At 36.7% G+C, this 14,533-nt stretch overlaps 1 protein-coding gene across 2 annotated transcripts in view; it reads left to right on the top strand.

Annotated features, from left to right (window-relative positions):
* LAMA2 (laminin subunit alpha 2) overlaps positions 1–14,533 on the top strand; it is a 335,107-nt gene that overhangs the window by 232,880 nt on the left and 87,694 nt on the right. For both annotated transcript variants that reach the window (XM_071437013.1, XM_071437012.1), the window contains exons 28-32: positions 4,186–4,303; positions 7,400–7,534; positions 8,179–8,303; positions 11,939–12,025; positions 12,850–13,043. In XM_071437013.1, coding sequence (XP_071293114.1) covers positions 4,186–4,303; positions 7,400–7,534; positions 8,179–8,303; positions 11,939–12,025; positions 12,850–13,043 — 659 coding nt within the window. The remainder of the gene's footprint in view (positions 1–4,185; positions 4,304–7,399; positions 7,535–8,178; positions 8,304–11,938; positions 12,026–12,849; positions 13,044–14,533) is intronic.

The following is a 14,533-nucleotide window of genomic DNA, read 5'->3' as shown; positions in this document are numbered from 1 at the left end:
CACACTAAGCAAGTAGAATCTTTATTTTCAGGATCCTAGAAACAGAAAACAAATGTAGGCACACACATTCTGAAACAAACCTAATGTATTTTTTGAATAAAGGTCCACTGTATGAAAGCATGATGCTGTAATTAAATATAGATGTTAGCACATCAGGGAATTTTCTCCTGAAGGTGGGAAATTAAATATATTAGGGTCAGATTCCACATCTTCTGTTCAATCTATTAATGAATCAGTTATGCAAGAAAATTAAGATAACACTAAATTTGAAGTGGACGTCAGGCAGCAACATGATAGTAACAGTACAAAAATCTCTGTAATCTAAAGGTCAGCTGTAAGATTTACAGTGAAAGTAGCAGTCAATTGAACAAACAAGGAACAACTGCTTAGTTATCTATTCTTCAAAGAGGAGTCTGTTGTTTACAGCATATCACAAGGTGAGCATGATTCAGTAACAATATTGTTGTTGAGATATGCTAATTCTCTATCAAAATGTATAAACAGATATGGCCTGCAAAGTGAAAAAAACAAACTCTTTTATTTCCACCCAACACTAGTAAAGCCTAAGTGTGAAGTTCTGGTTAATGGAATTCAAGAAAATAGTTATTAAAGTGCTCAGAGGATATCGGTGACCATCATTGCAGGCTAGAAAATATGACATGTGAAAGAAGATATAAAGAACTAGATATGTTTAGAAACTAGAAATTGCTTTAAGGTGCTTAAAATGTTGTTACAGAGAAAAAGGAAAGAATGAGTTCTCTGTTGCCATGGTGGGTAAATCAAAAACAAACATGAATTTAAACATCAGCAGGAAAGATCCACATTATAAACTGCTGGGGGTAGAGATGTTCTAGAATAGCTTACATAGACTATTGCACAAAGTTTTTAATAATTATTTAATAATTAATACACAATATCCCTTGCAATCAAAATTTATTGGCAAGGGGATGGGAATAATCAGAGATAAACTCCAAAGGTCTCCAGAAGTCCTTCTTATGATTCTGTCATAGAAATAATAAGCTAAAATTATTTCTAGGTTTCTAAGGTGCAAATAGGTTTTTAAGAGTTTGAAGGCCTTTGGAGTTTGAAGGTGAATAGTAGGGGCAGATACCATGGGACTTCACAGCACTGTGTGACAGAAAACATTGTCAATGTTGCTGCTATTGTTTCTCTTAAAAGTATATAATTTACAGAAAAGTATTCATGTAGCTTCACTGGCTAGATGCTAAATATTAGTAACAGATGCCGTAAGTGTTTAACATTGGTCTAATTTATTTTTGGCATAGTCCATTTAGGATATTGTATTACAAGCAAGGGGATTCCCAGGAAAAGAGTTATGAAGGTAACCCCAATGCAATGTGGAAAATTTGGGAAGTATATTCATGTTTCATGGATGTTTCTCCCTTCCCCCTAAGCAGTATAGATCTTAGTTCAGCTGTGGAAGCAAAAACTGAGTACTATCTCAGCTGGAGCATCAAAAGGAAAGTTATTTTGAAACATTAGCAAGGCTGATTTTGTTCTGAGGTGTGTGTGACTCCTGTGACTGCGCTAGGCCTGCACTGCACCAGCATTTTATCAAGGCTGCCCAGTCATGAGGCACTCAGAACAAGGGAGGACTTTTCAGTTCCAAGGCAGGTTTGCAAGGTGTCACTTAAAGGACCAAAATATATTTTTACAGCATGGCATTTCAGAATGTGACATTTTGTGACAGCAGAGCTTAGCAAACAGTTCATCTGGTCTTTCTGGTAACTCTCCATCTGAAGTCATAACCTTGCATATAATTCTGTATTTGATTTTGGAGGAGGTTATGTTACAATGGATTTTTATGATCTGTCTAGTTACAAAGTAAACATTTATCACATGGCATCTGAGACTTTAGGTAGAATATAGCAGGAATACATTATTATTTTTTTCAAGCTAGCACCTTGAATGATTTCAGTGGAAATTTCACGTAAGACTAAAATATAAATCCCCAAAAATGTTTTTAAAGGTTAGTGGAATATTACCTTGCATAAGACTTGAAGGCCTTTATTAAAAATAAACTGAGACCCTCTCAAGAGCAATATTTGTACTCAAATTTAAACATATGTTTGAATTAAGTGACAATAAAACATTTGTTTAAAAAGAGTGTGTTGTGCTTTCCAAATAAGGGCCCTTTTCTAAACTAGTAAAGCTTCTCTTTCCACTTGACTGAGCCTAGTAGAATAAGATATATAAAGCTAAAGAATCTGTGGATGGGAGGGGGAAAGGATATATGTGAAGTGTTTTTATGGGTTTTTTTAGGTTTTAATAGTGCTTTAATTTCAATTGCAAAGTTTAAAAGCTGCAGGTAAGTGATAAACTACAGGAAAAACACTTTAAAATAAAGTCAAAGTAGCAGCAGCAATTGAGAACATAAAAATAGCTTCATTCTAGTGTTAGCACTCTATTAGCTAAACAGTTTAGTAGCAATGCTAATGTTGTTTCTGCTTCCAAGCTGTAGCATTATTAGTGATTTAGAGGTTTCTGCTCAGAATCCCTACCCAAACATTTTTCTCCTGTATTGTTCATTTTGTTGCCCTCATTTTCACATTTAACACTCTAAATGGAAACATTGCTTTTATTAGATTTTGTTTTGCAACAGGGCTGTGATAATAAATTTCTTGAATTGAAGTATGCTTTCAATTTCACTGCAAATTATTTCAATATTCCCAACAGTGATCAGGTAGCAGTTGTTTGGCTGCTGCCTAATAGACAGTTTCCAAAAGTCAGCCAAGCCTGACCTTCCTTAAGTAACATTTTCACACAAACAATAGGCAGCTTTGTGGCCCTAGAGTGTATTGTTATCTAAATATAGCTTTATGACAGTAAACAGTTTTTCAACTGTGCCCTCACTTTTGAGAATGATGGAGAGGCAGATTGCATTTTCTTTTCCCATTAAATGTACAGAGATTTTAATGTAACTTTTCATTGACATGTCAGATCCTGATGGTTTTTGCCCTCTTTATTTTCAGTCTTCTGTTTTGACCTAGCTTTGTTTGCTTGATTTTGGGTTTTTTTGTTTGTTTGTTTTGTGGGGGTTTTTTTTGTTCAGTTTCCCTGTTGGACTGAACCTCTTTCTTCAGGTAGTAAGAAGAGAGCATAGGGTTTAAGTCACTAGATTGCTTTGGGGATTTTTGTATTGACACAAGGTTATCAAGACATGTGACTCTGGTCATGTAAGCTCAGTCGCAAAACTCTCATCTCGTTCAGTGCTGGGCATTTGCTTTTCCTCCATTCATCCTGACATTGGTACCTATGTGCCAATGAGCAGAACAGCACCACTCAGTCCCTCAGGAGTCAAGGTCTGGGAGAAGTTGAAACAGGCTGTGAGCATGAGGAGAGGTGAGCAGTTCCGTGAGTTTCTCTCCATTAGCACTGTGCTCAGACACTTACTGAATAGACTCTACCCACATTATTGACGTTTATTTGGCCAGTCAGACAATCTTTGACATTTTAGCTTAGGTTAGCATTATATTTGAAGCTTTAAAATTTACACTATTCTGTGCATTTTGTTTCTCTGAGGCAATAGGTGTTCCAGATCATAGCATTCATTTAAGCAAACTTACAAATCCCCAAAATAAAGAAGTAAGCTTAAAGTACAGCATTCTGATACACTGGGATTAAGTGTATTTCATTAGATTTTATATTTGTTGTCTTTGTCCATGATGTACTCAACCCTATTTAGCAGGTCAGCATTCATGCTGGAATGACTAGGAGTGGTTGGGAGGCAAGGATATTATTAGGATATATTTTATTTTATTTTTTAAATAGTTGCCTCATTAAAAGCTCATTAAGAGGACAATTTTACCCATACCCTACGCCATACCCCTGAGAGTCATCAATTTCTTAATGAGTCCCTCCAAATGAAGAACGTGATATGAATTTTTGTATGTTAACTTTTACTAGTTTGGCTGAAAAGGCATAGAAATCAAGCTGGAGATTTAGTTAGTTATACTGTTGCCTACAACTAGAAAATGAGACCAGAGGTGGTGTTAACTTTGTAGTTTCTTGGGAGATGCAAAAAACCAGTGTTGTTTGCTGTAGATAAGAATCCTACAAACAGCCAAATGAGACTGTTTCATCCTGTGCCAGCTGACTGTGAAGTAACTGGGTTTGAGTGAGTGCTTGACTAATCTCATTGGAGGTGTTTGCTCTTTTTTCCAGGATTTCTGAGATCTCTCTGGAAGTTGCTGAAGGCGGCTCTTTGTCCGGGATGGCTCCTCAGGCTCACTTGATAGAGAAATGTGACTGCCCATTGGGTTATTCTGGTCTGTCCTGTGAGGTACAGTACTAACCTAACTCCCAGGAAAAGCCTTTGTGCTTTCTCTGGTCCATTCATTGGCAAGGTGTGAATAGTAATTGTGTGTGAATTCATTTAACTGGCAGCAACTCTCCCTTAATTTAATTACTTATTTCCTCTCACAGGTATTTCTCTCACAGGGAATTTCAGCCATTATTGCTGTAGGCAAATATGCCACTGAAACCATGGCAATGACTCAAATACTTAAAATACAGGAAAGTGAGCTTTACTGGGGCAGCATCACTGATGCTGAATTGTGTGACTGATGCTAACAAGCCTTTTTGAACAGATAGGGGTATAATACTCTTGTAATACTAAAATACTTACCAGGAGAAAAGTGTTGGTCAACTGAGTGACCTGGGTGCTCCTTATACATCCACTGTATTTATTTTTTACTTATAATTTCATGCTGAAGATTGCATATTTCATAAGTACCCAAGTGTTCTAGCAAATCAGCTGACTTGTATATGCTTTTATAAAATGGATTTCATGATAGGTACCAGAGAAATTGTTTAAGATATAATATATTGGCTGCAGAATGTAAATTAATACTTCTGACTGTCTGTGCTCTTGATGATGAGACTGCCAATCTTTTGGTGTGCAGAATACCATGTTTTCATTTTTATTCAGCACAAACAATTCTAAATTTACTGCTTGCAATTGTTAGGTGGAGGCAACAGGGAACAACACCTTGAGTATTTTGCAAATGTCTCAAACATCCTAAGTGGGATCTTGTAAGGGTTTGTCCCAAACTAGCAGTGGGAGGAAAATTGAAGTAAAGGAAGAGAAAGATACCTTGTTATCTGTGACAACCCTTTGGATGTTATACATGATTGTGTTATGCAGCAAATAAGTCAACAGAAACAGTAACTTCATAGGAAGGGTGTGCAAGAAAGTGAATGAATTTTTTTTTTTTTTGCACACTATTTCAATAAGGGAATACACCTGAACTTGTGTAAATACAAGTGTGAACTTGCATAAATACAATAAATGAGAAATTAATGGACTCCAACATTTGCTTAGAAGTACAGGTTTTTTTTTAATTACTGTAGCAAATTGGATTTTTGGAGAAAACTATATGATAATGTAATTAGAACTTGTTTTTAATTTACACCCACCAGGGGCTCAATAAATATCTCAATTGCAACCTTCATACTTCATTCTTAATTGTGTGATCTTCACATACTCATAACTTAGTTTGTTTTTAGTGTGCTCAGTGAAGGTTGTGGTGTATTCTGTGAAGGTTTATTTAATTTTAGCAGGAAAAAAATATCTGACACCCTAGCATTTTTTAAGCAGGTGTTAATAGGGTGTATGTGTCTGTGGCATGCTTTATCCATATAATAACATCGTGAAAACTATATGCACAGCAGTTTTTATTAGAAGTCACATTTATATTTCCCCCCCCTTTTTTTTTTTCTTCTTTTTATTCCACATCTAGTTGTAGGCTTCAGAAGCAGTGATAAGAATTTCCCAATGGCTGCTTCTGAAAAGCTTCCAAACTAGCAATTAAAAATATAGTCTGTTTTATCTTTTGTCTGTGTTTTATTTCATCTCTGAAATGCTTCGGTCAAAATCGGTGGTAAGACTGTCAATGGCGTATCAAAAAAAAAAAACCCAGATATTAGTTGTGTTTGAGGATGTACCATGTATTTATAATTTGATTCTGCAGTCGTTCAGAACTTGTAAATCTATGTTTTGTATCTTGTTTGGACAAGTACACTTGTGGGGATAGAGAGGGAGGGGAAAAAGAATAAGAAACAGAACTACTTTTGTTTGAGATTATTTATCTATGTTAGAATTCTTCACAAACCATGAAAAAGAAGATAGACTGTTTCTATGCTTCAGGGAACTTAATGTGGTCTAAGTCAAAATAGAAGGGAAAAAGCAGAAATGAGTTAAGATTAATTTCTTTGTAATTCTAAAGAAAATAATTGTGTTTATACTTTTTCCATAACTTAGACTCCTGGAGTTTTAGCAATGATTATAAAACTGTCAGAGTGGTGGTATATTAATAAATCTAGCATGTCAGCTAGTGCTTCAGTAAAGAATCCTACATTTGGTCATAAAAATTACTTACTCCAGATTCTCTTCTGTTTTATTTTGCATCCATTTTATTGCTGTGTGAAAAGTGGGCCACTCCTTTCTGAAAAGCAGAAATGGTGGTCACCAGTAGGAAATGACCTCATCAGCCAGCTTTCACAGGCTCCTGGCACCACTAGGTGGTGGGATTTATACATGAGATGAGTAGGCCCTTACCCCTAATGGTCTCAGCTGTCAAAATGTTCCTGTTTGTGTTTTTATGCTGCCATAGCTGTATGCTTCCCGAGAGCTGTGTTAGGGCTTCCACAGAACTGTGTAATAAGCCTGAAATAAAGACTAAGTGTTTGATTTTACATGTGTCAGCTTTGCTAGCAATTTTTGAGTTATTCTTGGAATTTTATTGCCAAGCTGCAGTAGAGGAGACTTAGTGATGGATAAACTTGGTTTGGGGCTGATAGGCTCAAGACATGGAAAACCTTTAACATTTTGAATTCTGTACTTTTATGGTGTTTAAATTATATAGCTATAAATAATGCAGCCATGCTGCCATTTTCTTGTTTATTATTCAGCTTTTGCTTGTTATCCATCAGATAGTGTGTAGGCAGATACTGCTTGTCGAACCTGAAAAACATAGCAGAGATGAAGGAAACAGAATCATCATGCTTGCTCTCCACAGTCCATGCAAAAAAAAATTACTTTGAAAACAAACTCTTTTCTTAAGTAATGAAAGGAATGATGCTCGATGCACAGTGAGAACAGAAAAGTGTTCTGCATCTGAATGAAAGATCTCTCAAGCTTTAGTGTAAAAGCCTGATGCCAGTAGAGTGCTCCAGGGATTTTTCAGCCATGTTTCCAATTAGGACTGGCTCTTTTTATCTGTAAAGTACTGTATATTGTTTGTAACACAGCTGGAAGCCTGTCAGATTCTTTTCACAACTTGTAAAAACTGGTGATTGGAAAGATGATCTTGCAATGCTCCCCACACACAATCCACTCTGTAATGATCTGTTTTCTTCTGCATCTTTTTTATTGCAGTCATGCTCTCCAGGATTTTATAGGCTTCCATCTCCACCTGTGGGAAGGACACCTGCTCAGACCTTAGGCACCTGTGCTGTATGTCAGTGTCATGGACACAGCACTATGTGTGACTCTGAAACATCAGTTTGTCAGGTATTACACTTGTAAACCTTTGCACCAAGTTAATCCTAATGTAAAATTCCTAAATTGTGCTACTAATCTAAAAAAACAGAAGACAATATTTTAATACAATTTTGCCTAAATAGCTTAAGTATCAAAGTTCAGGGAGAGTCATAAAAGCAAACTTTTGAAGTTTTCTGTTCTGATTCTCTGGAGTGCAGATTATGCAGTGCTTTTTCACCCCTGAATTACTATTTGTGCAAAAACAAAAACTAGACACCTGCAAAACAAAGAAACAAATGTACCATGTGTCAATACAGTAAACACAATTCTGCTCTTAGAGGCAGTAATACACATCACCTGGTACAGTAAAACTGAATTTTAATTATTGCTCCTTCTCCAATGGCTGGAACAAAGGAGAAAAGAAAGGATGAATGGGATAAGAAATTCTGTAGGTTACCTCTGGGTAGCTACAGACCTGTATTCTTTCTCCTTTTAAGCCTGTATATTACTCAGCAGGCTTTTGATAGAAGCTTAAAGCAAGCATTCCCACTGAGAATCATGTCAGGGAAATTATGTATTGAAGTAGGTTTGAATCCTTAAGGCTGGGAGCAGAATGTTGTCTGCGTTCATGTAATTATCAAATGCAGCTTTCATTTTGTCTCCTTCCTTGGCAGGACTGCCAGCACAACACTGCTGGTCCCCACTGTGAGAGGTGTGCTCCGGGATTTTATGGCACTGTCCAAGGCTCCCCGGATGACTGTCAGCCTTGTGCTTGTCCCCTCTCCATTCCCAGTAACAAGTAAGTCAGCAAACTCGTGGTGCAGAGTTGCCTTTCCAGCAAGCCAGAGCTTCCTCCTGGGTTCCCTGTGTCCTTTTTCAGATGGCTGGCTACAGGAGAATTGCCTCATGGAAGCTATAATAAAAACTTCTTATCTACTTTTGCTAATTGATCTTCCTTTAAAAGTCAGAAATTGCTCCCTTGCTAATTTGTGATGAATTAATTAATAAATGCTAGAAAATACAGTACTCAAGATAATGAGTGTGTGTTATAAAGGTATTCTCATAAATGGAGCTAGAGCAGAACCCAAGTACAATGTAGCCACAAGGGAGCTGCAAAAATTCTTATATATTATGTTGGTATAAATGTGCTACAGCGCCTTTCTTGCTTCACTATGGAATTTATTGATTCCTTATTTAATGTTACATGAGTTTCAGGCAATTTGTGAAATATAGAATAATTTAAAAGCATTATAGTTATTGCAGCATAAATTTTACTGGTTGCTTTATGCTAATGAGCCTTTCCACGATGCTTCTGCATGTGTTCCCAACAGATGATATTTTAGCACTTGAGATTTGTTTGTTGTTTTGCTAAGAAGCTCTTAATGATATTTGGCATCATACTGTAGTAGTGCAATGAACAGGTTTGTGTTTCATGATTGTGCTTTTGAAAAGCTGGAAGTGTTCCGTAAAACCATTTTTCTGTGCTTTGTCTGGCCTTCAGGATGTTTTAGTGAGGATTTCAGTCAGGATAGCTGAGAATTTAGGGGTTTCTTTTTCTTTTTACTTCATTTTATCATTTTGATTTGGTCTTGGGTTTATTTTAAAGGAGGAAAGTCCTTTTTCAAACATTATTAGATAAAGACGTCATAATCTTTCATACACAGCAAATCTCAGGTATTTAAAGAAATATGCTTTATCTCAGAAGTTATAATACATTCTTAACTACAAGTTTTTCTGAGGTTTGTTCATTTCATGAGTGTTTTCTGTTACAACTTGATTATGTGTTCTGTCTATTAGTATCAGAAAAGGACATTCAAGTTGCAAAGAACAAGATCAACCAAGGTTCTCAGTTTTGCAAATTGGCAAATATTGGAAAAAAACTTTTTATGTTACAAACTGGCAGTATGAAGGGCTGCAAATACTCCAGCCTGTCTTTTTTGTGGTGCTTAGGAACCTATGGTTGCCTAGAAATACATGTATCAGATCAGAAAATGGACAGGGCTCTTCACCCGGTGTTTATGGCATTTAGACATATTCTCCACACTGTGCTCCCGAGATCATTTCAGTATCTTATCTAAAACCTAACATAAACTCAGGAAGTGGGTGTTGCTGAAGTGCTCTACAGGTGAGAAATGTGTGGAACCGTGGGTAGCATGTCTGACACAGAATTATAGAATGGTTTGGGTTGGAAGAGACCTCAAAATCATCTAACTCCAGCTCTCCTGCCATAGGCAGGGGCACCTTCCACTAGACCAGGTTTCTCAAAGCCCCATCCAACCTGGCTGTGAAGACTTCAAGGGATTGGGGCATCTGCCACTTCACTGGGCAGGCTGGTCCAGTGTCTTACCACCCTCTGAGTAAAGAATTTCCTCCTAACATCTAATCTACATTTCCCCTCCATTAGTTTAAAACTACTCCCTGTTGTCTTATCTCCATCTTTTTTTAAAAGTGTCCATTTTTTAGGTGTCCTACGTGCACACTCAAATTGCTGAGCTGCCTGAGGGATAGCAAGCAAAATGCCCGAACCTCATTTAGTCACATAGCCTGCATGGCTGTGGGTTTGTCACAGCCTTTTGTGTCTTGCTCCCATGAAAGGGATCATGAGACTCTGGTTTCATATACCTTCACAGGAAATAAGAGAATAACACCTAATCTGAATTTAATAAAAACACTTAATCATGAGATAGTCATGCAATTTCTTAATGTTGTTGAGAAAAGAATCCGATCTGAGCATGTCCCGGAACAGAACTGCTTGTGTTTTATAGAGCTTCACTCAGCTGTCTCTAGACATCAGGGAAGGGATTTCTATTTCTGTTATCCACAGCCATCAACAACTTTGGTAGCTGCATAGTAAATATAGAGACTGACAACTTTACATCTCACTCATGTTAAACCTAAAGGAAAACACCACTGGAGAGAGGGCAGGGAAGGAGATGTTTCAAATGTGTGTAGAAGCCTGTCTGTGCATGTCCATTTTCCAGTGCTGATAGAAGATGCCTGAACAATTGGTTCAGATGCCTGGCTTTTAGATGGATAGAATGGCATAGATTCATTCCATAAAGCTACAGTATTAGGTAGAAAACTAGAGTATCAGACCTTAGATTTATATATTTTGCAGATCAGTTAAAGTTCTTCAGGATGCTATTAAGGAAAAAGTCTACCTGCAGCTATTTTATGGTAGTCAAGTAATCATAATCTAGATGAAATGCAGACAGCTAATGAGCTATCTCATTAGCTTGCTATGTCATGACTGATACGATAGTATTTGTGAATTGTACAGTGCAATTATTTTTATTTATGAAATTGTATAAAACTCCACTAAAGTTCTAAATACTGCGTTTATACTGCTGTACAATCAGCAGTCAGTTTCAAGCATGATGAGCTGGGAGAAAAAAAAGAACAGAGAGAATGAATTTTTCTTAGTATGGATCTATTTTTATGGAGTTGAAAATGTGTTGGATAATGAGTTTGTGAGTAATAGATCAATTTGTTTATGTTTTTTGCAAAGGCATAATTTTATATACTCGTTCAAGCACTATTGATTTAATGCATTATAAGCAAGTTAGATGGGGATGCTGACTGCACTGTACCAAGAAGGAGCTCTGGGGTCACCACTAGCCACCTCTGTGCTTTTCTAGTTCTTCTTCCACAAAGAACTGAAAGAGTTTCATGTTTTTACACCATCTTAATATTTAGTTCTGTTCTTTTGCCCATCTCATCCCTTTGTTTGTTTTAATTGCCTATGCAGGCACTTTATACACTAACATATCAACTAAGTGCTGCTTTGCCCACAGGTGCACACTACAGACAGTAGTTAAGTGACTTAGAAAAGATAATCTACTGTCTTCAATGATTAAGATAAGACCTCTCCCTGATCACGAAGGAGGTAGTTTTTAGGAGTTTTTTTTCTCAGGAGACTGGGCTTTTCTCATACCTCTTTGAGAAGATCATTTGATGCTGCCTTTTGAGAAGATTCCATACAGCTGTGACTTTGGTTCCTTTTCCCTCTTTATATCTTACCTTCAAGTAAACTCTTCCCAGCTTATCTCATTTCACTCAAATATAAGATGAAATCAGACTGGAAAGGCTGAATGTTCATTAGCTCAGTTTCTAAATCTTTTGTTTCACATTCTTCCCAGTGCTCACTGTGAGTGAGAGCACCATTCAATCACACAAGCCTACAGCATGGCCATTGCTCACTCCATCCCCTTGGATACAGCCCTAGAGCCCTTGGCCAAACTGTGCAAGTGTCACAGCAAGGCATTCCCAAAAATTATAATAGAAAGGAGAGAACTCTCACAGGTTTTTATAAACAGATAAGAAAATGCCGCCATTTACATTAAGAGTGGAACTTCTTGGGCTCTTCTTTACTGCTGACCAAAGTGAAATGATGCAAGAGAGTAGAAAAAAATTCTTTATTTACTTTTGTTTCAGTTTTAGTCCTACTTGCATTGCTGAAGGACCTAGTGACTACCGGTGTACTGCCTGCCCACCTGGATATGAAGGCCAGTACTGCCAAAGGTAGGATTAATGGAAAAAGCAGAAAGAGGGACAATGAATTGAGGAAATGGCATGAAGGAGATAAGTGTTTTTCAATATTACAAGCGTGTATTTACTACTGTTTATATACATGCCTTTGGATAATTTATTTCTCCTTCATATGCTGTTAAAACTCAGCCAACATAGACAATTTTTATATACACCACTGTAAATTGATAACCAATGTTATTTATATCACAGATATTGGCCTAGTCTTACTTTTTGATGTGTGAGGATTTTTTTCCTCTGGGGCTCAGAAGTTAAAAAAAATTATCTAAAATTAGATGCCATGCTGATAGTGTATCTTGATGTCGCTCATACCCTTTGTTTTAGTGACTGTGGTGCCCTCATGGGCATTGGCTGTGAAAGACAGTTACATATAAACATTTTAATGCTGATTTGTGAATTAACAACCTGAACAGCCGCTGTTGTCCCATCCATCAAAACACTGAGGGATTAAGATGATCAAAATGTCTACCAGGAGATTTCATGCCTGACACAAAACACAGGGCCACACAATGATACTGGAGAGGTTTTTTTATTGTAGTTTAATAGAAATTTAACTGAAAATTGTTAAGGATGTGGAATCAATTTTGCATACTTCCTTCATCCAGACTGTTCTGTGCCCTGATTAGAAGTCTCTTTGTTGGACAGTTTGCAAAATTTCTCTCTTGATCATGAAGCAACAAAGATTTTTTTTAATGGTTCATGGATGTTTATGTAAATGATGTTTAAAATACTGCCAAGTATTCTTTATGCCCCACATCTCAGTTAGACAAATCTTATTTTGTGTTTGCAATGTCTAGGTGTTCTTCTGGCTACACAGGAAACCCACAGATTCCAGGAGGGTCCTGCCAGGCATGTGAGTGTGATCCATATGGTTCTGTGCCTGCCCCCTGTGACCCTGTCACTGGGCAGTGCACTTGCAAGCCTGGATTCACGGGGTGGAGGTGTGCTGGCTGTGAGCATCGGCATGCGCGTCATGGCACGAGATGCATTTGTACGTATACTAATGGGATTTTGGATAACTTCTGATTGCGTTTGTCATATTTCAGAAATTCAATCCTGCTTGTTTAACAGTGAGTTGTATGGCTTTCTTTGAAAATAATTGCCAGGTTTCTTACTATGTTGACATCTGGTCCATTTTGTTTTCACAGGCCTTGAGATGTCAAGAAAACTCTCAATAATTTTAGTATTATCACTGAAAAATGACAAAAAAATCTTTGAAGGAATTCTTTTTGGCTTTTTAGAGTCTGTAATTTTGCCAAAGGTTGTTGCTACTGTTATGACAATATTTTCTCTTGGTGAATTTTTTAGTGTTGTCCTAAATGTTTAACCAGCAATTGCAATGCTCTATGCCATGAGGCAGACACGAAGTTTTTACTTAGGTTTACTTGATCATGTTGATTCAACTACCATCCATTGGAATTTACAAGATGTAAGCAATGATAGTACACTATATCCAGAAAAGAACTTTTTTTGTTAAAAATAGAGAACTAGTAGCATAAACCAACAATTTATATTTTCCAGTACTGGTATCTTTCTCCTCAGTTTTGATATATGCCAAGTGATTATCTTGTATTTTTGTTTGGATTTTTTTCATTATATTGGATAGTGCTTGTTTTAAGCCCACAGTCTCACATCATGTAATGCTGCATGCTTATGTCTTATTTAAAAAAATGTAGCAAAATCTTTCTAGAATTCTTTATCAGCCCTGAATGAAATAAGGCATTTTCCTCTTCCTCATCTCCCCCAGGATATAAAGGGACTAACTTTATTGTGATGGGTTTTTTTCCCTTCAATGGCATGATTGTTAAGTTTGAAGTAGAATAATGGTAGAGTTCCAGTAAATCCACAGTATATAATATTTATTAATCTGTGCACATTTGAAAGTATTGAAGTATTGGCAAGGTGCAGTGAGCTGGTTTTAAATGTTTTATCTTTAATTGGAGTGTCTGTGTGAGGGACACGTAACATCAAGAAAAGTAGGTACCATCTCCTTTTTTTTTGCTTCTCCAAGGAGTTAATTTCTTTTGTACCTCAATATACAGAGGTGCACACCTCTCTAGTATTAAAATGAAATGGTTAAAACAAAATGCAAACATTTCAAAAGCAAACTTTAAAAACAAACAAAAGAAGTGCTTGTAATGTCTGAAGGAATTATATAATTCAAGAATGGAAGGCACGGTTTCTTGGAGTGCTCTAAAGAAGAGATATTAGGCACATAGAATCAGAAGCTACACAATGCAGAACATTTTTTCACTCAAACTAATGGCTGGGATCAGTTCTCAGACAGTCACTAGGACTTAGCAGAACTAAGCTTCTAAGTAAATAATTTAAAATAAGTGCTTTTTCATCAGTCCTGATTCCCAGGTAGAAATTATAGATTACTGGGAATATAGATATAATTTCTTCTATTTCTTTACTATCAACAACAAGGCATTGATTCATTGATTAAAAGAGTAGTGTACTTAAGAGAAATAAATTTCT

Source organism: Agelaius tricolor, unplaced genomic scaffold, assembly GCF_023055355.1.
Source record: "Agelaius tricolor isolate 1412-34295 unplaced genomic scaffold, bAgeTri1.0.p SCAF_1, whole genome shotgun sequence".
In the NCBI taxonomy this organism is placed as follows: Eukaryota; Metazoa; Chordata; class Aves; order Passeriformes; family Icteridae; genus Agelaius; species Agelaius tricolor.
Note: the sequence above shows the minus strand (reverse complement) of the source record. Positions and strands in the feature narration are given on the sequence as shown.